The sequence below is a fragment of the Carcharodon carcharias genome, chromosome 21 (genome assembly GCF_017639515.1).
Source record: "Carcharodon carcharias isolate sCarCar2 chromosome 21, sCarCar2.pri, whole genome shotgun sequence".
Lineage (NCBI taxonomy): Eukaryota > Metazoa > Chordata > Chondrichthyes > Lamniformes > Lamnidae > Carcharodon > Carcharodon carcharias.
Window position 1 is genome coordinate 15,101,592 of NC_054487.1, and position 25,274 is coordinate 15,126,865.

The 25,274-nt window shown below is 42.2% G+C and overlaps 1 protein-coding gene across 4 annotated transcripts in view; it reads left to right on the forward strand.

The window, feature by feature from the left end:
• The window catches only part of tbxas1 (thromboxane A synthase 1 (platelet)), a 230,773-nt gene that overhangs the window by 118,127 nt on the left and 87,372 nt on the right, over window positions 1–25,274 (forward strand). For all 4 annotated transcript variants that reach the window (XM_041216332.1, XM_041216334.1, XM_041216335.1 and 1 more), the window contains one exon: window positions 10,440–10,536. In XM_041216332.1, coding sequence (XP_041072266.1) covers window positions 10,440–10,536 — 97 coding nt within the window. The remainder of the gene's footprint in view (window positions 1–10,439; window positions 10,537–25,274) is intronic.

Here is a 25,274-nt window from a genome sequence, read left to right on the forward strand (position 1 = left end):
TTGTTTACGTGAGCAGTGGATATAGCAGTGGTGAGCAGCAGTTCAAGGTGGCTCAGCACCACCTTCTCAAGGGCAATTAGGGATGGGCAATAAATGCTGATTTAGCCAGCAATGCCTGTATCCCATGAAAGAACTTTTAAAAAATGGTCGCGGTAAATATCAGCACCAACAATGCCTTAACATAATGGCGATATTTCCGCTAACGTGATGGATTTCAAATTTCAGCCAGCTATTTGGAGAAGCATCAAATGGAAATAGGCACTGGTGAATGAAGAGTTTGCTGAGCCATCAAGGGCCTTCAAATAATATAACAACTTTCCTGACCTTGGGACCAAAGTGCACAATCCTCTGCCTTAGAGGTGATAGTGGTACCACTAAGCCATGGCTGACACCTAAGGGACTGAACAAGGGAATGGCTTGCTCTTCCCACTTAAAGGGAAGTGTTTGGAGAATGGGAGGATTGGATAAACAGATGTTAGTGAAGTGAAATTGAGGTGATGTGTGGAAAAAGTGACTCTCATGCTCTGGAGATGAAAGGCACAACATAATCTCTAATGATATCCTTGTCTTATTTATAGTGCACTTTTACCACTTTATTTCCCTGATGGTGCTGACTGCTTCCCCAGGTACAGTTCCACACATGGCCACTTCAGGCATGCTGCAGGCTGATAATGATGAGAAAGGAGGGAACATTAAGGCTGAGACCAGTGATGATGTTACCAATTTCTACACGTTTCCTGGCATGCCTAACTGGATAAAGATTTGAAGTGGGAGTTTGAGCTGGTTTTAACTTCCTTTGCCGATTGGAGCACCTCAGCACAGACCAAGCATCTTGCTGTTTCCATCCTTCCTTAACTAGCTGATGAAGAGCTCTTATTGTATGTTTGAAAGTTTTGCACAGTAAATTCCATCTATATAGCACCTTTAATGTAGTAAAAAACATATCTCAAGGATCTTCATAGGAGCATGATCAGACAAAAATTGGCACTAAGTCAAAGAAGGAGACAGAACAAGTGAACAAAGTCTTGGCCAAAGACAATTTAATCTTCTCTTCCATTGTATTGTTTCACAAGAATATTTTTTCTCATCGTTCTGACTGTTGCTCAAACATAGCAGTGAGCACAAGACATTGCTTTGTGCTTTCCTTCCTCCTACTGCTCACTGGTCGTGTCCGGGAACCATTCCAGCTCCCCCATTAATCAGCTTATTAGCTACTACTTCTTACTACATCAACAGGTCCCCATTGTCCGATAGAGTTTCCAGTCTTCTAGTGTGTTTCTAGTGTGGGGACTGGCACGATTGAACAAATACCTTTGTTTTTTTTTTGTTTTTGGGTCTTTGACATCAGGCTCATACATTCAACACCAAAATTCATTATTCCAATGGTATAAAATGTCATTCACTACGTCTGAGCTGTGGGGTTGACAGATGTGAGGTGAACCACCTCTGGGTAATGATGAAGGTTGTCCATCCACAAACCTCTCCTTGCCCCTCTTCAGATTCTGACTGTGCATTTCCTGTTATTTTCAGCGATGTCAAACTTCCAGCACCTGCTGCTTTGCTTTTTATCTGGTTAGCATTAGGCTTTGTATGAAACCGTCATTTCCCTTTCATGCTTGACCAAACCAAATCAGGGTCAACATGACACAAGACTTTTCGCCGGGAGAGTAGTGCAATTAAGTAGATGATAGGTTAAGATATTCCTTTCAGATGATTTCAGTCTCTACAAAACCATTTCTGCACTCTTAAAGAAAAGCAGAAATCTGGGTAATGAGTCAAGGGCAAGAGAGTGGAACACAATGTGAGGTTAAAAGTAAAAGAGAAGAATTGCTAACTCTTAGGGTCCAAAATCTCGCAGATTACATGAAGAAGGGAGGTAGAGTGTTCCTCTGTTTCAAGGACTTGGGGAACAACGAGTTAAAGTGGCAGAAGGTGCAGTGAATCTTAATTTCAGCTCAAACTACCTCACTGTGAATTACAGTATTCATGCGTGAAAACTCTTAATAATTCTACCAATTAATTTTGTGTTTAGGCTGCTCCATTTCCTTAAATATCTGTCTGCTATGTTGGACTGTTGAACTAGAATAGTACAATAAATGTTTACATAGATAAGTAATTCTGCTGGCACATGGGTGAGGCGTAATGGTTCTTTGAACTTCAAACAGAAGGCTGCTTGAAGATTACCGTGATGATTGATGGTCACTGAAAAAGCATTACCCATTTATAGCAAACAACAAGGAATGAGTTTAGTCTGGGGAGACATGTGGCTCATGAATACTGAGGCATCCGTTGTAGTTTTTAAAGATCCCCTGTGCTTCTTGAAAGGAATGTTTTCTCTTTTAAAAATTGCTTATTATTATTATAATATTTAACCTTGCTGTGGTGCTGCTTACAAACTAATATTTTATAAAATAACCTTTTTACCTGCAGTGGACAGGCATGTGGGAGCAGTGACCGATGTTTATTTTATTCTGACCATCTGATCTAGTGTGGATTTTTTGCCAATGGGGTGAGTCGATAGAGCTCACCTCTCCTCTCACCTCAGTTGGTAACACTCTTGTTATCTGAGACCGCGGTTTACGGATTCAAGTCCCACTTCAGAAACATGAGACCATAACCCAAGCTGGTAATCAGATGCAGAACTATCAGAGGTACTTTCGGATGACACATTAAAACCAAGGTTGGACTTTCTCTCTCAGGTGGATGTAAAAAATCTCATGGATCTATTTGAAGATGAACAGGAGTCCTGGCCAATATGTCTCCCTCAACAAATGCTACTAAAGCATTGCTCATTATCACACTGCTGTTAGTGGAAGCTTGCTGGCAAAAAATGGCTGCTACAATTCTAAATTATATCAGTGGTTACACCTCAAAAGCACTTCATTGGCTGTAATGCAATTTGGGGTGTCCTGAGGTTATATAAGGCGCTATATAAGTGTAAGTCTTCTTTTCCATAGCTCCGCCATTCAATAAACCCATGGTTGATCAGTGGCTTTAACTCCACTTTCCTGTCTGTCTGTCTCCCTTGTAGATCTGAAATCTGTTTAACTCAGCCTTGAATATATTCAGTGGCCCAGCCTCCATTGCTCTCTGTGGAAGAGAATTCCAAACACACTCTGAGAGAAGAAATTCATCCTCATCTCCGCCTTAAATGGTAGGCCCCTTATTTTAAACTGTGTCCTCGCACCGTGCCCACCCCCCATCCCGTCTAGTTCTAGATTCTTCCACTCCCATCTTCTCAGCATCTACCTTGACAAGCCCCCTCAGAATCTTATAAGTTTAGGATCACCGTATATTCTTCTATACTCCAATGAGTATAGGCTCAACCTTTCCTCATAAAACAACACCTTCATCCCAGGAATCAGAGGAGGTTGATACCTGATATACTAGATTGATACCTGGAATGAGTGGGCTGTCTTATGAGGAAAGGTTGGACAGACTGGGCTTGTTTCCACTGGAGTCTAGAAGAGTGAGGGGTGATTTGATTGAAGTATTCAAGATCCTGAACGGCCTTGATAAGGTGGACGTGGAAAGGATGTTTCCTCTTGTGGGTGAGTCCAGAGCTAGGGGACACTGTTTTAAAATTAGGGGGCGCCCTTTTAGGACAGAGATGAGGAGAATTTTTTTCAATTGGAGGGTTGTGCGACTTTGGAATTCTCTGCCTCAGAAGGTGGTGGAGGCGGGACCATTGAATATTTTTAAGGCAGAGGTAGATCGATTCTTGTTCGGCAAAGGAATCAAAGGTTATCGAGGTTAGATGGGAATGTGGAATTCAAAATACAAACAGATCACCCATGGTCTTATTGAATGGTGGAGCTGGCTCTTGAGCCAAATGGCCTCCTTCTGCTCCTATTTCGTATGTTTGTGTCAGTCGAGTGAACTTTCTCTGTACTGCTTCCAGTCCATGTATATCCTGCCTTACATAAGGAGAACAAAACTGGACAAAGTACTCTAAGAACAGTCTCACCAATGTCTTGTATAGTTGTAGCAAGACTTCTCTACTTTATACTCCATCCTCCTTGCAGTAAAAGGCAGCATTTGATTTGCCTTCCTAATTACTTGCTGTTCCTACATGGTAATGTTTTGATATTCATGTACAAGGACACCCAGATCCCTCTGTACTGCAGCACGCTGGAAATCTCTGCATTTAAATAATATTGTTCTTGTCTATTCTTCCTGCCAAAGAGGACAACCTCACATTTTCACACATTATACTCCATCTGTCAAAATTTTTGCAGAATCCAACCATCTCCCCTTGGCATTCAGTGGCATACCATTGTTGAATCCCTCATAATCAACATCCAGCGAGTTACTATTGACGAGAAATTAAACTGAACCAGCCATATAAATAGCAGCAGTGTGTACCATCTACAAGACGCACTGCAGGAATTCACCATGGCTCTTTCAGTAGCACCTTTCAAACCCACGACCTCTACCACTAAGAAGGACAAGGGCAGCACATGCATGAGAACACCACCACCTGCAAGTTCTCTTCCAAGCCACGCACCATTCTGACTTGGAACTAAATTGCCATTCCTTCATTGTAGCTGGGTCAAAATCCTGGAACTTTCTCCCTAAGAGCACTGTGGGTGTACCCACACCACATGGACTGCAAGGGTTCAAGAAAGTGGCTTACCAGCACCTTCTCAAGGTCAATTTGGGATGGGCAACAAATGCTATCCTAGCTAGCGATGCCACATCCCGCAAACAAATATAAAAAATTCACTTAACCTATCTATATCCCTTTGCACACTCTTTGTATCCTCCTCACAACTCGTGTTCTGACTTATCTTTGTATCATCAGCAAATTTGACAACAATACTGACGGTTCATCTAAGTCATTAATGTAGATCAAAAATAGTTGAGGCCCCAACACTGATCGCTGTGATACTTCATTAGTTACACTTTGCCAAAATGATCCATTTATCTTTACTGTCTCCACAGAGAGCAATGGAGGCTGAGCCATTGAATATATTCCCTACTCTTGGACTCTTGTTCATTAGCCAATCCTCTATCCATGCTAATATATCACCCCCAACATCATGAGCTCTTAGCTTGTGCAGTAACCTTTTATGTGGTACCTTATCAAATGCCTTTTGGAAATCCAACTACACTACGTCTATGGTACACCTATATTCACCCTGCTTATTACATCCTCAAAGCACTCTAATAAATTTGTCAAATACAACTTCCCTTCCACAAGCCATGTTGACTCTACCTGATTGTATTCTGATTTTTTAAATGTCTTGTTACTACCTCCTTAATAACAGTTCAATATCATACTTGAATATTGCTGAAAAATGAGACATGCTACCAAAGCTTTTCATCTTGTACTCATTAGAATAGCTTGCAAGAAATTACTAACAGTAACAGGGAAAACAACAGTTTATACTGCATGAGAAGAGAATGCTGATTGGTTGGCAAGTGGATTGGTGGAAGTGTTGCCATGGAGAATGCAGCATGGAACAGTTAACTCCCCAGCTTTGTTCAAATTCAAACCGAGCAAGTTGACTCTGATTGGTCAAAGCAATGCCCTGGCGAATGAACCAGAGAATGACTGTTCCCTGAGCTTTTGTTTAGTTGAAAAAAAGTGCAAAGTATGGACTTGTCCCTCTCTGTATTTTACCTTTACTCTAACTTAAAGCACATTTTCCTTTCCATTGCCAGGTAGGCCATGTAGGATAGACTCTTGGTCTGCTACCTTAACTATTGTTTTGTCATCAAGATTGAATTTTACCCCACTGGATGGGATCCGACTTTACATGTGAAATGACAAGGAAGCTCATTGAATCATGAGTTTCCCTGGACTGCAGTTCTTTATCCGCTGCCAGAATATGGGCATCACCAGCAAATCCCATCCCTCATTTGATAAATGTCAGTGGCCGGGTAGATCATTACAGAGGGAAATAATCAACCACATTGATGTGGGACTGGAATCACATAAAAACTGGGTAAGGCTATCTGGTTTCCTTCCATAAAGGACATTAGTGAACCAGTTGCGTTTTGAGTGACAATCCAACAACTTCACTTTTACTGATTCCATATTTATATTTCCATCTTATTTAAATGCAAATTTCGAACTCTCAAACTGGCAACAGTGGGATTTCAGCTTGTTCTCGAGATTATTAGCCAAAGCCTCTAGATCAATTAAATAAAATAAACAACACTATTGCACCATTCAGAGTATCTTGAAGTGTGATTGAACAGTGAAGGGACCATTTGAATTGGTTAAAGTTGTACATTTTTTTCAATGTGAGGAACTATGTTCCAGTGCCAGGAAGCTGTTTAGGGATTAAAACCTAGGAAGAACTGATTATAATCTTTCACATTATATCAGTATCTGAGTACTTGTGTTTGAACAGAGCAGCTACAACTGCCTTCTCAGTAAGGAGCTGGTCAGCACTTCCTGGCAAACAGCCAGATAAATCCTATATCCTTTTGCACACCAGCATAACAATTAATTCTCATTGAATGCTACAGGTTTACAGTACGGCAGGAAGCTATTCTGCCCATGCCATCCATATTTCCCCTTTACTATATCAATCTAAAATTAATCCCACTACTCTGTCCCCTCCTCATGGTTCTCCTCATATTTTCCTCCATATTTTACTGTGCTTCAAATATTTATACAGTTTTGCATTAATAGACACAATGGTTTCTGCCCCAATCATGCCCTGTGGCAAGGTATTCCACGCTCCAACAACCCTCTCTGTAAGAAATGTCTACAAACCTTTTTACAGTCTTTCAGTAAAGATTTTAAATTGATGCCTCTTTCTCCCCAAACAAGGGAAATTGTCTTACAATTTTCATTTGACCAAAGCCCTTCATAATTATAAAAAAAAACTTTATCACATTTCTTCTTGCCCTCCTCTGCTCCAGTGTAAATAGTCTCAGTACCTCAAAGTCAATGCAACAACCTCACATTTCCCATCCTTGGCATCATCCTGGTGAATTGACACTGTATATTTTCTGTGCATTTACTGTAATGATGGGCCCCATACTGCACTCAGTAACAATGGTCTAACCAATGTACAGACTTATCATTCCAACTCTTACTTAAAATTAAAATGCATATAAATTGAATAAAGTTCAACAACATCCGAAGTAATGCACTTTGAAGTCACAGTCCAATACATCAAACAACATGCAAGCGTAAAATTTCTCCATGTGAAACACAATTTAAATATTTAAATAAAGCCATTATGTCTCATCTCTGAGCTATACAAATCCGTAAGGTCCTGATTCTGTGCTAAGTTAGCTGATTTCACCTCCGGCAGCACGGGGAATGCTGCAGCTGCTATAGTGAAGGGAAAACTGGTTCGAGTTATAGAGGGGACACTGACTGGAAGTGTGCGTTTAGATGTCAGGTAAGGGGAGGATTTTACTTACATGTCATAACTTGCCTACTTTCATCATCAAGGCTGATAAATGCATTGAAGAGACTTAGATGAAGTACTGGAGAGTGATCACTGACCATCAGAAGCATACCCCAGTACTAAGGTGTCAAACATCTTCAGTATAAGAAAAAAGCTGGGAGAGAGAAGGGGAGGTAAATAGCAAAGAGAAGCTATTGATGGAGGGCAGAAGTCATACTTCTGATTTGCAGCCACATTTGATGTAAACTAAACCATTTCTTTAATTTCCCTTTAGAGGCAGAAAACAATTAGACCATCCAAGTTTGGGGAAGATAACACTTGTGGTATTTGAGTTTCCAGAGAAAGTCTGTTTTGTAATCAACTGGATAATTTGTCAGCGTAATGAGATCTAATTAGCTAATTCATTTCTATGTTCTCCTTTTATATGCGCTCAACATTTCATACAAATAGTGATGGTTGCACTTACTGAACAATTTAAACTTGTAAAATTGTGACTAATGATATTTAATAATTGTGCATCATACTATTTTTCCAGACAGGAACCATGCATTTGAACTGTAGGGAAGTGTCTATTTTCCAATTAGTGTAATTTTCATTTTCACTTACAAATGAGGTCCAGGAGTATACTTGTATAAAGTGTGTCCTATTATAACTATCTGCCCCTTCAACACACTGAATAGCTGAATCTTTAATGCTTACATGTATCAAACTCAAATAGACTAGGTTGGGACCTTTTGCTACGTTAAAGGCGCTTCATAAATGTATGTTGATCTTGTTGCCTATTCTGATTTTTCCCATTACAGAAAATTTTGACCACCATCATAGTATCTTTATGGGTAAAGGCATGTCCTGTTGATGTTGTACTGAGTCACACAAACCACAAGAGACCAGGTTCTATCTCTGAACCTTGCTAAGCTCACTAATCATAGCTGGGGCAGTAGTGGGACTGCTTTAATTAGCTTTCACGCTCCTGAACATTAAAGGTAAACAGACAAATGAATAGCCAGAGTTGATGTATGAATTCACAATGAAAAATAGGAACTCAGGCGAAGTATCAGAGGGCTCCATTAGGAGCTTGGGTCTTAAGGAATTGAATGAGGAAAAAATGCTAGCTAAATACTAGCATTACATTTAGGTCTAATCTATATTTACAGATATTCCACTGTGGGGGTCTTCATGGGTTTTAATCCCAAATTCAGACCCCATTTTGTGCTGAGTCAGCCAAGATTGTAACAGTAGCAGGGTTGCTGTAGTTCATCTCAGCATGCCTGAGCCAAGGAGAGATAAAACTAAGCTACCATTTCCCAGGAGTGAGTGAGTGAGTGTGTATCGGTGTTTGTGTATCTGTGTGTGTGAGTGTGCATGTGTGTGTCTGTTCTGTGTGTGTGTGTGTGTGTGTGTGTGTGTGTGTGTGTGTGTGTGTGTGTCTGTGTGTCTGTTCTGTGTGTGTGTGTGTCTGTTCTGTGTGTGTGTGTGTGTCTGTTCTGTGTGTGTGTGTGTGTGTCTGTTTGTGTGTGTGTGTGTCTGATCTGTGTGTGTGTGTGTGTCTGTTCTGTGTGTGTGTGTGTGTGTGTGTCTGTTCTGTGTGTGTGTGTGTGTGTGTCTGTTCTGTGTGTGTGTGTGTGTGTGTGTCTGTTCTGTGTGTGTGTGTGTCTGTTCTGTGTGTGTGTGTGTGTGTGTGTGTCTGTTTGTGTGTGTGTGTGTCTGTCTGTGTGTGTGTGTGTGTGTCTGTTTGTGTGTGTGTGTGTCTGTGTGTGTGTGTGTGTGTGTGTGTGTGTGTGTCTGTTCTGTGTGTGTGTGTGTGTGTCTGTGTGTGTGTGTGTGTGTGTGTCTGTTCTGTGTGTGTGTGTGTGTGTCTGTTCTGTGTGTGTCTCTCTGTCTGTGTTTGTTTACAAGCCGTAACACTTCAGTTCAATGATTTAAAAATAAACTGTTTTGAAAAGCAAATGCTCATTCTCATTTGCATGAGATGCCAACATGTCAGTGGATGGAATGAGTTTCTGGATGAGTTACCGTCATATCTTAATATGCAAAGAGTCGACAAGTAAACAATTGCTTCATCCTATGGGATGATGTATGTGACTGGATTACTGTTCTGCTATCTGCATTGCACAGCAACTGGCTTCTAAATAAACCCACATTCCCTATGCCCCGTGAAGGACGCTTGGACCCCAATAAAATGTATGTTATAGATTTAAATTTCTCCCATTTTTTTGAGATTTTCCCATCCCAGTACTGATCCTGCTTGCAAGGATTCTCTCAAAGCTGCTCCCCACCCGGACTGCAACATTTTGTTAAATTAATTGTCAGGACATGGGTGTCACTTGCAAGTCCAACATTTATTGCCTATCCCTCGTTGTTTTTGAGTAGGAGATGGTGGTGAACTGCCTTCTTGAACCTGCAGTCAGTCTGGTGGAGGTACTCGGGACAGTATTGTTATGGAGGGAACTCCAAAATTTTGACCCAGTGATGACAAAGGAACAGCAATATATTTCCAAGTCAGGATGGTAACTTGCTATCCTGATCTTGTTCCCATGCACCTGCTTCCCTTATCCTTCTAGATGGTGGAGGTCACAGGGTTGGGAAGTGCTGTTAAAGTGCCCTTGGCAAAGTGCAGCAGTGCATCTTGTAGATGGTACCCATTGCACCTACAACGTGTTAATATGGAGGATGGAGTGGGTGATCAAGTTGACGAAATATACTGTGTCAGGAAGTCTTAGCCAGGATAAAGCTACCCCAGAGTTTGATGTAGTTCTGAGCCATTAAAGAAGAGAGGTCCCAGATTCCTGTTACAAGACTGACGGAGACTTGAGTGGTTCACTGGCCTACCTCAATTTCAGGGGGTGAGGATTGACTCGAGAAAGAGTGGGAAAAATTATTTTATTAAGAGCCTGTGGGAATGGGGGAGAAAGAATTGTATTGTTTTATCATGACTTGTAATTTATTTCCTGTTACTCTAAGTTACTGACACACAGCTGACTGCATGGATAACTGAAGTGGTAGAAAGATTTGCCTGCAAACTGTGGTCCATTCTCAAGAAATTGTCCCTTTTGCATGTTCCAGTTACTACTTTGGCCGGCAAGCATCCATTGTAATCGCAGAGCCTGAAATGCTGAAGCAGATTCTGGTGAAGGATTTCAGCAACTTTGTCAACAGAATGGTAAGCGACCTTGAATCCACCAATGCCTCCCCCCCCCCAAAACCACTGTGAACTGACAAGTTGCATGTCTAGTATGGTTCAGAATTTTAAAACTCACTTCGGGTCGGTGATCGTGATTTCTTCTCGTACGTGTATTGGGCTAGTAATTTCAGAAGCTCTCTCTGGGGAATGTTTAATAATTCTAACTCAGCCAGAATATTGCATCTCCACTGAGAAGCTTGTCACAGTACTCACTGTGCAAGCTGACTGCATTTCTTGTTTAATTAGCTGAGTAAGTGACCGAAATTAAATTATTTTTTTAACATCTTGTAAAACACTTGTGGATTTCCCCTAATGTATTTGCCATGGCTGCATTGTCTTATATTGATCCGGAGAGCTAATTTTAGAGAGGGGGTACAACTGGCCTTTGCGGCTGGCACAAAAGAGGTGTGAGTATTTTGGCACACTCTTTGACTTCCTGCCTGATCTTTTACGTTGATTTCTGATTGCTGCTTCTTCACCATCAACGTTTTTGCACTGCTGCCAATGACCAGTTTCAACCCCAAGCTTTTGAAGAGGAAGCTTCAAAGGAACAACCTAAGCTTGGTATAAAAATAAACTAATCATACTGCACTATTCCGGTAAGACATTTTTTTTTTTATTATTCATTCAGGGGATGTGGGCTAGCATTTATTGTCCATCCCTAGTTGTCCTTGAGAAGATGATGGTGTGCTAACTTCTTGAACTGCTGCTGTCCATGTGGTGTAGGAGCACCCACAGTGCTGTTAGGGAGGGTTTTTGATTTTGACCCAGCGACAGTGAAGGAACGGCGATATATTTCCAAGTCAGGATGGTGAGTGTCTTGGAGGGGAACTTCCAGGTGGTGGTGTTCCCATCTATCTGCTGCCCTTGTCCTCCTAGATGGTAGTGGTCATGGGTTTGGAAGGTGCTGTCTAAGGAGCCTTGGTGAATTCCTGCAGCGCATCATGTAGATGGTAGACACTGCTGCTACTGTGCATCGGTGGTGGAGGGAGTGAATGTTTGTGGATGTGGTGCCAATCAAGCAGACTGTTTTGTCCTGGACGGTGTGCAGCTTCTTCAGTGTTGTAGGAGCTGCACGAATCCAGGCAAGTGGGGAGGATTCCATCACACTCCTGACTTGTGCCTTGTAGATGGTGGACAGGCTTTGGGGAGTCAGGGAGTGAGTTATTCATCACAGGATTCCTAGCCCCTGATCTGCTCTTGTAGCCACAGTATTTATATGGCTAGTCCAGTTCAGTTTCTGGTCAATGGTAACCCCCAGAATGTTGATAGTGGGGGATTCAGTGATGGTAATGCCGTTGCACATCAGCAGCTGATGGTTAGATTCTCTCTTGTTGGAGATGGTGTCACGACTCACTGGGGACACTGCGCTGTAATATCGAGCCCCACTGTTCCCCGAGCCGTGACAAATGTGAGAAGTTTGATCAAGCCACCAGATTGCCCCAATTCTACCTAACTTTAATTTAGGTTAACAGAATACGAGCACCAGGTTTGTAAACTTAATAAGTAAATAACTGTTTATTGAACAAACTGTTGTTAACCAGTAGCAAAAGAAAGAAATATGAACTGCAAACTTCTAACACTATAACTTACACTCTACCCCCTGCTTAAATCCCTACCCACACACACACCAGACACATAAGACACAAAAAACACGGATTTTTAAGGGTGGGATAAAACAGTTCAACAGCACCAATTCAGACTACAGGATTCGATGGGTTGATTCTTTTGATCGATGTCTTCCAAATTCCTTTCAGTTTATGTTGATGACATGAGATGGTCTCCCAGCACTTTCAGTAATTTGTTCACCGGTTGAGAACTTGCTTTTCAACGTCTCTAACAGTGTTTTTCCCATTTTCCTTTTTACAGGGGTTTCCTCAGAGAGAGTGCAGGTTATAGAGGTATGAGGAAAAGAGATTTTAGATGATATCTCTTTGCAGGCCAGGAGCTTTCTGCTGTACTGCCCTCCACACAAAACCCTGGTCACTTGGTCAGGAGCCAATTAAAATGCTGTTGTCAGGCAGCTCCCTTGGTCCAGGGCTCCTTTCTGGCACCATCCTGTCTTTCACGGCACACGCATCTGTCCATGACAGTATTGGTAGGAGTGACCACTGCACAGTCATTGTGGAGACGAAATCCCGCCTTCACATTAAGGATACCCTCCATCGTGTTCTGTGGCACTACCACCGTGCTAAATGGGATAGATGTCTAATAGATCCAGCAACTCAAGACTGGGCATCCATGAGGCGCTGTGGGTCATCAGCAGAAGCAGAATTGCACTCAGGCACAATCTGTAACCTCATGGCCCAGCATATCCCCCACTCTACCATTACCACCAAGTTAGGGGATCAACCTTGGTTCAATGAAGAGTGCAGGAGGGCATGCCAGGAGCAGCACCAGGCATACCTAAAAGTGAGGTGTCAACCTGGTGAAGCTATAAAACAGGACTCCTTGCGTGCCAAACAGCATAAGCAGCAAGTGATAGTCAGAGCTAAATGATCCCACAACCAACGGATCAGATCTAAGCTCTGCAGTCCTGCCACATCCAGTTGTGAATGGTATTGAAGAATTAAACAGCTCACTGGAGAAGGTGGCTCCACAAATATCCCCATCCTCAATGAATGAGGAGCCCAGCACAGCAGTGCAAAAGATAAGCCTGAAGCATTTGCAACAATCTTCAGTCAGAAGTGCTGAGTGGATGATCCATCTCGGCCTCCTCTGGAGGTCCCCAGCATCACAAATGCCAGTCTTCAGCCAATTCAATTCACTCGATCTGATATTGAGAAACGGCTGAAGGCATTGGATACTGCAAAGGCTATGGGCCCTGGCAACATTCCGGTAATAGTACTGAAGACTTGTGCTTCAGAACTTGCCGCGCCCCTAGCCAAGCTGTTCCAGTACAGCTACAACACTGGCATCTACCCAGCTATGTGGAAAATTGCCAAGGGATGTCCTGTGTACAAAAAGCAGGACAAATCCAACTTGGCCAATTACTGCCCCAATAGTCTACTCTCATCAGCAAAGTAATGGAAGAGGTCATCAACAGTGCTAGCAAACGACACTTGCTTAGCAATAACCTGCTCACTGATGTTCAGTTTGGGTTCCGCCAGGCCCACTCAGCTCCTGACTTCGTTACAGCCTTGGTTCAAAAGACCTGAACCCCAAGGTGAGATGAGAGTGACTGCCCTTGGCATCAAGGCAGCATCTGACAGTGTGGCATCAAGGAGCCCTAGCAAAACTGCAGTCAATGGGAATCAGGGGGAAAACTATCCATTGGTTGGAGTCATAGCTAGCCCAAAGGAAGATGGCTGTGGTTGTTGGAGGTCAGTCATCTCAGCTCCAGGACATCACTGCTGGAGTTCCTTAGGGTAGTGTCCTAGGCCCAACCATCTTTAGCTCCTTCATCAATGACCTTCCTTCCATCATAAGATCAGAAGTGGGAATGTTCACTGATGATTGCACAACGTTCAGCATCATTCACAACTCCTAAGATACTGAAGCAATCCATGTCCAAATGCAGCAAGACCTGGACAATATCCAGGCTTGGGCTGACAAGTGGAAAGTAACATTCGCGCCACACAAGTGTCAGGTAATGACCATCTCCAACAAGAGAGAATCCAACCATCGCCCACTGATGTTCAATGGCATTACCATCACTGAATCCCCCACTATTAACACAACTGGGGGTTACCATTGACCAGAAACTGAACTGGCCTAACCATATAAATATTGTGGCTACGAGAGCAGGTCAGAGGCTTGGAATCGTGCGACGAGTAACTCGCCTCCTGCCTCCCCAAAGCCTGTCTACCATCTACAAGGCCCAAGTCAGGAGTGTGATGGATTCCTCCCCACTTGCCTGGATGAGTGCAGCTCCCACAACACTCAAGAAACTGGACACCGTCCATTTGATTGGCACCACATCCACAAACATTCACTCCCTGTACCACCGACGCACAGTAGCAGCAGTATGTACCATCTATAAGATGCACTGCAGAAATTCACTAAGGATCCTTAGACAGCACCTTCTAAACCCACGACCGCTACCACCTAGAAGGACAAGAGCAGCAGTTAGATGGGAACACCACCACCTGGAAGTACCCCTCCAAGGCGCTCACCATCCTGGCTTGGAAATATATCGCCGCTCCTTCACTGTCATTGAGTTAAAATCCTGGAACTCCCTTCCTAACAGCACTGTAGGTGTCCCTACACCACATGGACTGCAGCGGTTCAAGATGGCAGCTCACCACCATCTTCTCAAGGGCAATTAGGGATGGGTAATAAATGCTAGCATAGCCATCGAGGCCCTCATCCTGTGAATGAATAAAAAACTGTTCCAGGACTGCAACCTTGTATATAACTCTCACTCTGTTCCAGTAGACATGTCCTTTAAACTGCAGCCATTGTAATTCTAATCCACAGTCCAACAGAAAATAAAAAGATACGTTCTTTACAATAGTCCAACAGAAATAAAAAAAAAATGTTCCTTACATGTCTCCACCCTTAAAAGAGTTGAAATACCATTTCAAAAATGTGTTTCATCACAATGTATGTGACACATAGACAAAACACGAGACTTGCTTTCATTCATCCTTCCCCCCACACTCCCCATGCAATTTTATACAATCTTCAGCATTTCTTACCCCTTTAATTTACTTTAGTATTTTACACCAGGGACAATGCATCTGCGATCACATTATCTTTACCGGCAACGTGAACAATCTTTATATTGAATGGTTGAAACAATAGCCTATCTAAACAGTCCCGCATTTTGAGTTTTAAACTTTTCAATGAACTCCAGCGGATTATGGCCAGTGTAGCTTAGTGTTTTTTTGTTATCGTGTTGGACATAAACTTCAAAGTATTGAAGAGACAACAACAATGCTAAAGTTTCTTTTTTTACTGTAGAGTACTTCCTCTGCTATTGATTTAGTTTCTTGGAAAAGTACCCCATCGGCTTTCCCTACCCTAATCCCCGTGGCGCAGACTCAGTGGGCCAAATGACCTATTTCTGCTCCTATGTCTTATGGTCTAATTTATCCTCATGTAATAGCACTGCACCTACCCCCAAGTCACTCGCATCAATTGCCATTTTAAAAGGTTTGGTAAATTCAGGAGTGGCCAACACTGGTTCATTTATTAAGATTGCCTTAAGGTTTTCAAAGGCTGCTTGGCATTCTGCTGACCATACCACTTTTGCCCGTTTTCTTAACAAATTGGTGAGAGATACAGCTATTGTGCTGACGTTAGGCACAACCTTCCGATAAAGCTCACACATTCTCAAAAACCTCATGATTTCTCATTTAGTTTTCGGAATGGGAAATTCTATTAGAGCGTTCACTTTTACTGTTCTTGGCAACACTTGCCCTTGTCCTACAATTTTACCTAGGTAATTTACCCTTGCTTTTGCAAATTTGCTTTTGGTCAGATTTATGACTAAGCCAGCCAACTGCAATTGCTTAAAAAGGTCCTCTAATTGCTCTACATGTCCCTCCCATGTTACTATAAATTACGACATTGTCTAAGTAAACCACACAGCTAGGTACTTCAGCTACGATTTGATTCATAAGTCTCTGAAATTTGGCTGGGGCATTTTTAAACCCAAACAGCATGACTCAACATTGAAACAACCCACTTGGCATAACAAAGGCCGATATTTCTTAAGCCCTTGATGTTAATGGCACTTGCCAGTACCCCTTCAATAGATCAATTTTAGAAAGAAATGAGGCAGTGCCAACCCCATTGATGCAATCTTCCAACCAAGGAATTGGGCATAAATCTGTCCTCGTTACTACACTCACTTTCCTGTAGCCTATATAAAATGTAGTGGATCCATCCAGCTTAGGAACCAATACTTTGGCTAGGCTCCATCAGTTGATTGTCCAGCACATTTTGGATCTCTGTTTTTAACTGAGCTTGTTTTTCTGAGCTCAACCAGTAATGGTGTTGTTTTATCAGCACTGAGTCTCCCACGTCCACATCATTTTCAGCTAACGTAGTACATCCAGGTGTGTCCCTACAAATTCCCTTATACTTCCTAAGTAACCTTATTATATCGTCCATTGGCCCATCCTTTAAATATAAGGTCAAATTGTAGGAGGTTTGCTTTGGGCACTGTTTATTTCTCCTTTTCCCTTGCCTTACTGTCTCTGTCATCCTCCACTACTCCTACCATCTGGCACACTTTCTCTGTCTTATCATCTTCTCTGCGATGATATTGCTTCAACATGTTTGTGTGACATAACTGTTTTTTCTTCCTACACTCAGGAGTACCTATCAGGCAAGTCACTTCACTAACTCTCCTAATTATCTTATAGGGACCACTGAATTTCACTTTCAGGAGTTCATCCTGCAAAGATAATAATACCAATACTTCATTTCCTGCTTGGAACATTCTAGTTGTAGCATGTTTGTTTGCCCATCCTTTTATTTTGGCTTGGGAAATTTTTAAGTGCTCTCATGCTACATTTTGCATTCTCCTGTAAGTTCTTCTAGAAACATGGACACATAATCCAACATGGTGGATTCGTCTTTCTGCTTTAGGAACTTTGCCTTAATCACTTGTAATGGACCTCTTATTTCATGATCATAGATCAATTCGAATGGACTAAATCCAATAGATTAATTCGGAGAATCTCTGGTAGCAAATAGTAAGAAATCTAATCCTTTGTCCCAACCCGTTGGGTATTCATGGCGATAGGTCTTAATCGTGGTTTTGAGAGTCTGATGGTATCTCTCTAAAGCTCCCTGTGTCTATGGGTGATAGGTGGTAGACTTTAGTTGTTTGATACCCAAATTGCTGATTATGTCCTGGAAAATTTTAGGCATGAAGTTAGAACCTTGATCAGATTGTATTTCAATTGGTAGGCCATAACGAATGAAAAATTGAGTTAACTTTTCCACTGCCACCTTGGCTGTAATTGTCCTTAAAAGAATAGCTTCTGGAAATCGGGTTATCATATCCATGATTGTAAGGATATACTGATGTCCTGCTTTCGTTTTGGGTAATGGTCTTACACAACCTACTAATAACCGACTGAATGGTTCTTCAAAAACTGGTATGAGTATTAAAGGTGCTGGTTTGATTACCTGTTGAGGTTTACCTACCACCTGACACATATGACACGCTTTACAAAATTGCACTACATCTTTATGAAGTCCTGGCCAGGTAAAATGGCTCTTTATCGATGCTTGGGTTTTCGATATTTCTACATGTCCTGCCATAGCGATTTCATATGCTACTTACAATATCTCCTTACGATGTTTGGGCGGCACCACTATCTGACGAACAGCCATCCATTCCTTATCCGCAGTTCTGTGAGGGTGTCACCACTTCCTCATCAGAACTCCGTTTTTAAGGTCATAGCACTCTGGAACTCCTTCAGCCTCAGCTTCAGTGTGAGCTGACTGTGCTAACTTGTTTAATTCTGGATCTGCTTTTTGAGCCTCAGTTAATGAAGACATGCCAAACACTTCCTTTGAATTATCCTCATCCTTAAATAAAGCTTCAGCTACTCTAACATCTGCTCGTGGTAATACTTTGACCTCTGGTGATGGACTTTGTTCAGCCATTGCCCTGGTCACCACACATGATGGAAAAATACCAGGAACTCTTTCTTGTAACTGCTCCATCTCTTTAGCCTCTCTCAGACTTTCTGTGATTATGGGTGAAGCTATAACCTTCACTTCAGCCAAATCATTCCCCAGGAGTAAATCAACTCCATCCACAGGTAATTTCTTAAACACTCCTACAACTGGCGATCCAGATAACAAATCACACTCCAATTGCACTTTGTACAGTGAAAATAGGATATACTCTCTACTTATCCCGTTTATCAATACTTTAGCTTTCAATGAACTCTCTGGAGGGAAAATTAGGTCCTTCTCCAGCATAAGAGTTTGAATAGTTCCTGTGTCCCTTAATATAGTTATGGGTTTAGCTGCATTATTTGATGAAAAATGGGTTATCTTCCCTTTAGACAAAATCCCTTTATATCCTTCATCTAGCTTATTCACTTCACCTGCATTCACAGCAGTGTTTACCTTCAGACCCTTATTTGTAGTTAAAACTACAATTTGATCCGTGGCATTTTCTTTTTGAGTTCCCTTTTCAGACTCACTCTTACAAACTCCAAATAAGTCCCATGGGCTTCCCCACAACTAACAGCATTTTGAATGAATGTGACCCACTTTATTACAATGGAAATACTTGGGCCTTTGTGTTTCACCTCCACCCTCAGTACCTTCCTTCCTGATCTGGGGAGGAGATCTAAGGTATTCCCAGCTATCCATTCTTTACCTGGCTACTCGCCTTCCTTTCATTCTCCCACTTTCTATCCTTTTCAAATTTATGAAGGGTGATTGAAAAAAGGTTTTGGTTTATTGATCAGCTCATAATAGTCAGCCATTACTGCTGCCTGTCTAGCAGTTGCAATCCTTTGGAATTTAACATGGGTTCTTATCACAGAAGGTAGGGATTTTTTAAATTCTTCCAAGAGAATGGTCTCTCTGAGAACTTCATAGATAATTTCAACTCCTAATGCTCGTATCCACCTGTCAAAACTACTTTACTTAATCCTTTCAAATTCAATGTAAGTTTGCCCAGGCTGTTTCCTCAAATTTCAAAACTTTTGTTTGTAAGCTTCAGGGACCAACTCATATGCGCTCAAAATGGCCTTTTTCACCACCTCATAATCCCTAAAAACCTCATCTGACGGTGAAGCATAAATTTCCTGTCGTCTCCCTGTCAATTTACTCTGCATGGGCAATGTCCAGTTTTTCTTTGGCTTGTTAATCTGTTTAACTACTTCTCGAATGAAATAAAGAATGCTTCAACATCCCTTTCCTCAAGCCTTGGAAGAGCTTGTACAAATTTAAACATCTCCCCACTGGGTTCCGATCTGGAACTAAGTCCTGCCTCACCTACCGGTGTCTCCTTTTTAACTGTCAGCGTTTTAAACTGGAATTCTCTCTCTTTTTCTCCTTCCTCCTTTTCTAATAACCTTTCCTGTTTTCTTTCTTTCTCCTGCCTTTCTGCCTGTTCCCTTGGGAACTCAAAGGGCAGAATAATGCGCTCGGCATGCGGGCATGCGCCGAACATGCTCGAGTGTAAAATAACGCGCGATGACATCGGGCATGCGTCCCGACAACATCGCGCAGTCTCGCAATATTTCGTTCAGTGGGCTCACACCGCTGTTGGCCGCTCGCCCGCCAATAATTAAAAGGCCTATTTAGTCCATTAACAATCTAAGTAAATTCAAATTTACGCTGCCCGTCCAACCTTACCAAGCGGCCTTTACATTTTTTAGGAAACCTCATCCACGGGCGGGACGAGGTTTCCTAAAGCAAATAAACATTAAATAAAAACTTTATTTTTGAATTAAAAACTTGTCCCAGCTCATGTGACAGAGGGGACATATTTTGTTAAATTTTTATTCTCTTCATGTTTTTTTTTTACACAGCGCTCAGTCTCCCTGAGGCAGCTCCGTGCCTCAGGGAGATTGAAGCGCTGTTTCTTGCGCATGCATGAACTGCACGCTAGGCCTGGCTCTCCGTCCGCGCCCCCCCGTCCACACAGGCAGTGCTCAGCGCAGCTGCTCGTGATCCACGCAGGGCAGGCCTTAATTGGCCCGCCAGCGTGAAATTACAGTGTGGGGCCGATCGCAGGTGGCGGTCGGCTTCCCAACTACCCCAGCTGAGCACCCCCGGCAAGGGCAAAATCTTGTCTCAGTTGCTCGCTTTTCCATTTTTTTTTTCTTTTCTGCTGTCTCTAGTTCCGGTTTTTTTATTTCCAACTGAATTTGAATCCATTCCATGAACCACCCCTTGGAGAACTCCGTCCCTCGGGTATTCCTTTCCAATTTCAAATGCTGTGCCATCTCTTCGATCGTCTCTGCTTTCCTAGCTTTGGCAGACAACCCTACTCTTAACTAACTTGCCAATTTGATTAATCTACCTTTTGGGATCCGTTGTAAAATCATCAGGGACATCTCTCCCACTTGCAGGAAAGCTTTAGCAGTTTCCAGTGACATCTTACTTTTGACAGTACAAACCTGGTGTTTCATTTTAGCTTTTATTACTTTCTAAATCTACACCCAAATCGTCGTTGTTTTTTGTTCCAAAATATCCTGGACCCGAGGCCCCAAACTTCGTCACGACTCATTGGGGATAGGGCACTGTAATATCAAGTCCCACTGTTCCCCGAGCCGAGACAAATGTGAAAAGTCGGTCAAACCACCAGGTTGCCCCAATTCTACCTAACTGTTTAATTTAGGTTAACAGAATACGAGCACCGGGTTTGTAAACTTGATGGCCTGAGTTTTTCAGTCGGCGGCCGGGCTCGTTGGGAGCAGGCAGGGGTGGTCATGGAGCCGATTGCCGCCTGCAATTGGCTCCACGCCACCATTTTACGTGAGCGGGCCAATTAAGGTGCACCCTTACCCAGCGTAAGACATGAGGCACGGCGCTCATCCTGCTCTTGGATGAGGTTTCCTAAGAAAACGTAAAGGCTGCTTGGCCTTTTCGCCTGACTGCCAACCTTAAGGTTGGATGGGCAGCGTTAACAATTACATTAATCACTTCCTTAATGGCCTTAATAGGCCATTTACATATCAGCGGGCATGCAGCCAACTCTGGCGCACGCCTGCCGAACGAAACATCGCATGTCCGATGTCATCACGTGTCATTTTATGCGTCGGCATGTCAGGCTCGCCCCCACACGCTGACTGAAAAATCCTGCCCAATAAGTAAATAGCTATTTATTGAACAAACTGTCGATAACCAGTGGCAAAAGAAAAAAATATGAACTGCTAACTTCCAACATTATAACTTAAACTCTAACCTCTTCTTAAATCCCTGCACGCGCGCACACACACACGACACATCAGACACACAAAACATAAATTTCAAGTGTAGGATAAAACAGTTCAATAGCACCAATCTGGAGTACAGGATTCGATGGCTAGATTTTGATCGATGTCTTCTAAATTCCTTTCAGTTCTTGTTGATGACATGAGTTGGTCTTCCAGCAGTTTCAATATTTAGTTCACTGGTTGAGAGTTTGCTTTTCAATGTTTCTAACAGTGGTTTCCCCCTTTTCCTTTCTACAGGGAATTCCTCAGAGAGAGAGAGCTAGTCATAGAGATATGAGGAAAGAGATTTTAGATGTTTTCTCTTTGCAGGCCAGGAGCTTTCTGCTGCACAAAACCCTAGTCACCTGGTCAGGAGCCAATTAAAATGCTGTTGTCAGGCTTTGTCCAGAACTCCTTTCTAGCACCATCCTGTCTTTCTGTTCCAGGACTGCAACATTGTATATATCTCTCATCCCGTTCCAGTGGACATGTTCTTTAAACTGCAGCCACTGTAATTCTAAGGCACAGTCCAACAGAAATTAAAAAGATACATCCTTTACAACAGTCCAACAGAAATTTAAAAAATGTTCCTAACAGTGGTCATTGTCTGGCACTTGTGTGGCGCGAATGTTACTTGCCACTTGTTAGTCCAAGCCTGGATATTGTTCAGGTCTTTCTGCATTTGGACATGGACTGCATCAGCATCTGAGGAGTCACGAATGATGCTGAACATTGTACAATCATCAGCAAACATCCCCACTTCTGACCTTATGATGGAAGGAAGGTCACTGATGAAGTAGCTAAAGATGATTGGACCGAGGACATTACCCTCAGGAACTCCTGCAGTGATGCCCTGGAGCTGAGATGACTGACCTCCAACAACCACAACCATCTTCCTTTGTGCTAGGTATGACTTCAGCGGAGAGTTTCCCCCCTTGATTCCCATTGACTCCAGTTTTGCTAGGGCTTCTTGATACCACACTCTGTCAAATGCTGCCTTGCTGTCAAGGGCAGTCACTCTCACCTCACCTCACCTTGGGAGTTCAGCTCTTTTGTCCATGTTTGAACCAAGGCTGTAATGAGGTCAGGAGCTGAGTGGCTCTGGCGAAACACAAACTGGGCATCAGTGAGCAGGATATTGCTGAGCAAGTGCCATTTGATAGCACTGTTGATGACCCCTTCCATTACTTTACTGTCAGTTTACAGCCTTCCGGACTTAACATTGAGTTCAACAACTTCAGACCATGAACTCTGTCCTCCATCTTCACCCCTTTTTTATCCCCTTTTTTCAATATTCATTTTTATTTGTTTATTTTTATTTTTTATCCACTTATTTTTATTTTTATTTATTTTCATTTTTATTCATTGTTTTATCCCCACCTTATATTCTATTTTCGATCTTTTTTCCCACCACCGTCCCCTCCCCCCAACCCACCCCCAAAAGGGCCATCTGTCACTTGTTCATGTTGTTCTTTCTAGAGTGCTTACCCTTGTCCTGCTATTACCACATTCTGCTTTCTGACCTTAATGCCACCATCAGCACCTCCTTTAGCCAGTATCACCACCATTAACACTCCTTTGTCCTTTTGTTCATGACATCCTTGTCAAACTTTCCTTTGCCTTCACCTGTAACTGGCCTTCTATCCAGCTTCACCTGCTGCACCGCCCCCTCCCGCCTTGGACAGTATACATTTCATCACATTTTTACTTCTCTTTAGCTCATACAGACCTGAAACTTTAACTCTGTCTTTCTCTCCACAGATGCTGTTAGACCTGCTGAGTTTTTCCAGCACTTTCTGTTTTTGTTTCAGATTTCTAGCAAACACAGTATTTTGCTTTTATCTTGGTCATTCATCATGTTTGAGCTCAGTTGGTGAACGTGAACAAGGCTATCACAGTCTTGGCTTATCAGACAATATTTCCTATACAAAGAAAGGGACATCTGTTCAGGGACCGGAGCATAGATTTGCTCATCTTCCCTTCCCTCACAGGTTTGATATTGTTTTCAAAGCAACCCCAGAGTCATTCTCACCCTCAAACATGTAAAATTATTGTGGAAGTAGGCACAACTGTGCCATCAATATACTCTGCTCAGAGTAAATGCCATATTGAGAAATGTGCTTCCAACTACACCAACATATAGACCACAGCATGATCTTTCTCCTTAAATAATCTTTAATAAACCGATTTCCTGCCTTGACTCTTAAATGTGAAATGTTTAACTCTTTTCCTGTTTGGATTTGTATACTTGCCATGAATTTTTTTTTATGCAGATAAAGCAACCATGGAAAAATTAAGGAAGTGCTGAACAAAGACAGAAATAATCAGCTATCCCTACAAGAGACCTACATGCAACCTCAGACAAATTTGAGATGAGAATTGGTGATCTTGCCTCTTGAAACGTATCTCTCCAGTACCCTAACTCTCCTATTCTCATCTTCAGTTTCAATTTCCATATCACTGATATTTTTGCATCTCTAGCCCACAAGGCAGATTATTCCAGACATTTATCGTGATTAAGAATGTCCTGCAAGTTTCTCACTGCCTCCAAAATGTTCTTAATTCCTGAACAGCTGCCAACCTGATGCCTTGCAGTCAATGGCGTAGTGGCAAATTTTAACGTGCATGAGCTCTAAGAAAATGTATTGGCATTATCATTTCTAAATCTACTATTACATTGTTTTCCTATGTATTAATCATTTGAGTCCCCAAACTGCAGTAAAACTATGATAAAGGCAAAATACTGCAGGTGCTGGAAATCTGAAACAGACTCTGTCTTTCTCTCCACAAGTGCTGCCAGACCTGCTGAGTTTTTCCAGTATTTTTTGCTTTTGTTTCAGTAAAACTATGCTTTTTAAGTGAAAAATATTAGTGCCAGTAGGCATTTTGTTTCAACCCATGCGGTATTTTGAATCATTAGTCTTCAGCGTAGATAGAATTTCATTGTACAACAGTTTAGTTATTTAATTGAAGCCTATTAAAAACATGAATTACTGAAAACTTTACTTACTTCTGACTAGGAGATGGTATATAGAGGGACAATTGCTTTTCTTGATTTATATTGATAACCTAGACCTGGATGTACAGGGCACAATTTCAAAATTTGTAGATCATGCAAGTTTTGGAAGTATTGTGAACTGTGAGGAGAATAGTGATAAACTTCAAGAGGATAGAGTCAGGCTGGTGGAATGGGCAGACATGTGGCACTTGAAATTTAATATAGAGAAGTGTGAAGTGATACATTTTGGTCAGAAGAACGAGGAGAGGTGACATATAATAGAGGGTACAATTCTAAAGACAATGCAGAAACAGAGGGGTATGGGTGTATATGTGTATAACTCATGGAAGGTGACAGGGCAGGTTGAAAAAGCAGTTAATAACTTACACTGAACCCTGAGTTTTATAAATAGGGGCATAGAGAACAAAAGCAAGTAAGTTATGAAACTTCATAAAACACTGACTCAGCCTCACTGGAAAAGCTGTGAAGGTTTTGAAAGGGTCCAGAAAAGACTTATGATAATGGGTCTGAGGATGAGAGACTTTAGTTATGTGGATAGATTGGCGAAGCTGGGGCTGTTCTCCTTGGAGAAGAGAAGGGTGAGACGAGATTTGTTAGACATGTTCAAAGTCATGAGGGGTCTGAACACCCTAAATGGGGAGAAACATTTCCCATCGGCAGAAGGTCAGGAACCCTAAGGTGATTAACAAAAGAACCAGAGGTGACATGAGGGAAAACTTTGTGCAACAAGTGGTTTGGATCTGGAATGCACTGCCTGAGCATGTGGTGGAGACAGATTCAGCTATGGTTTTCAAAAGGGAACTGGACAGTTATCTCAAGAGAAAAGATTTTACAGGGCTACAAGGAAGAAG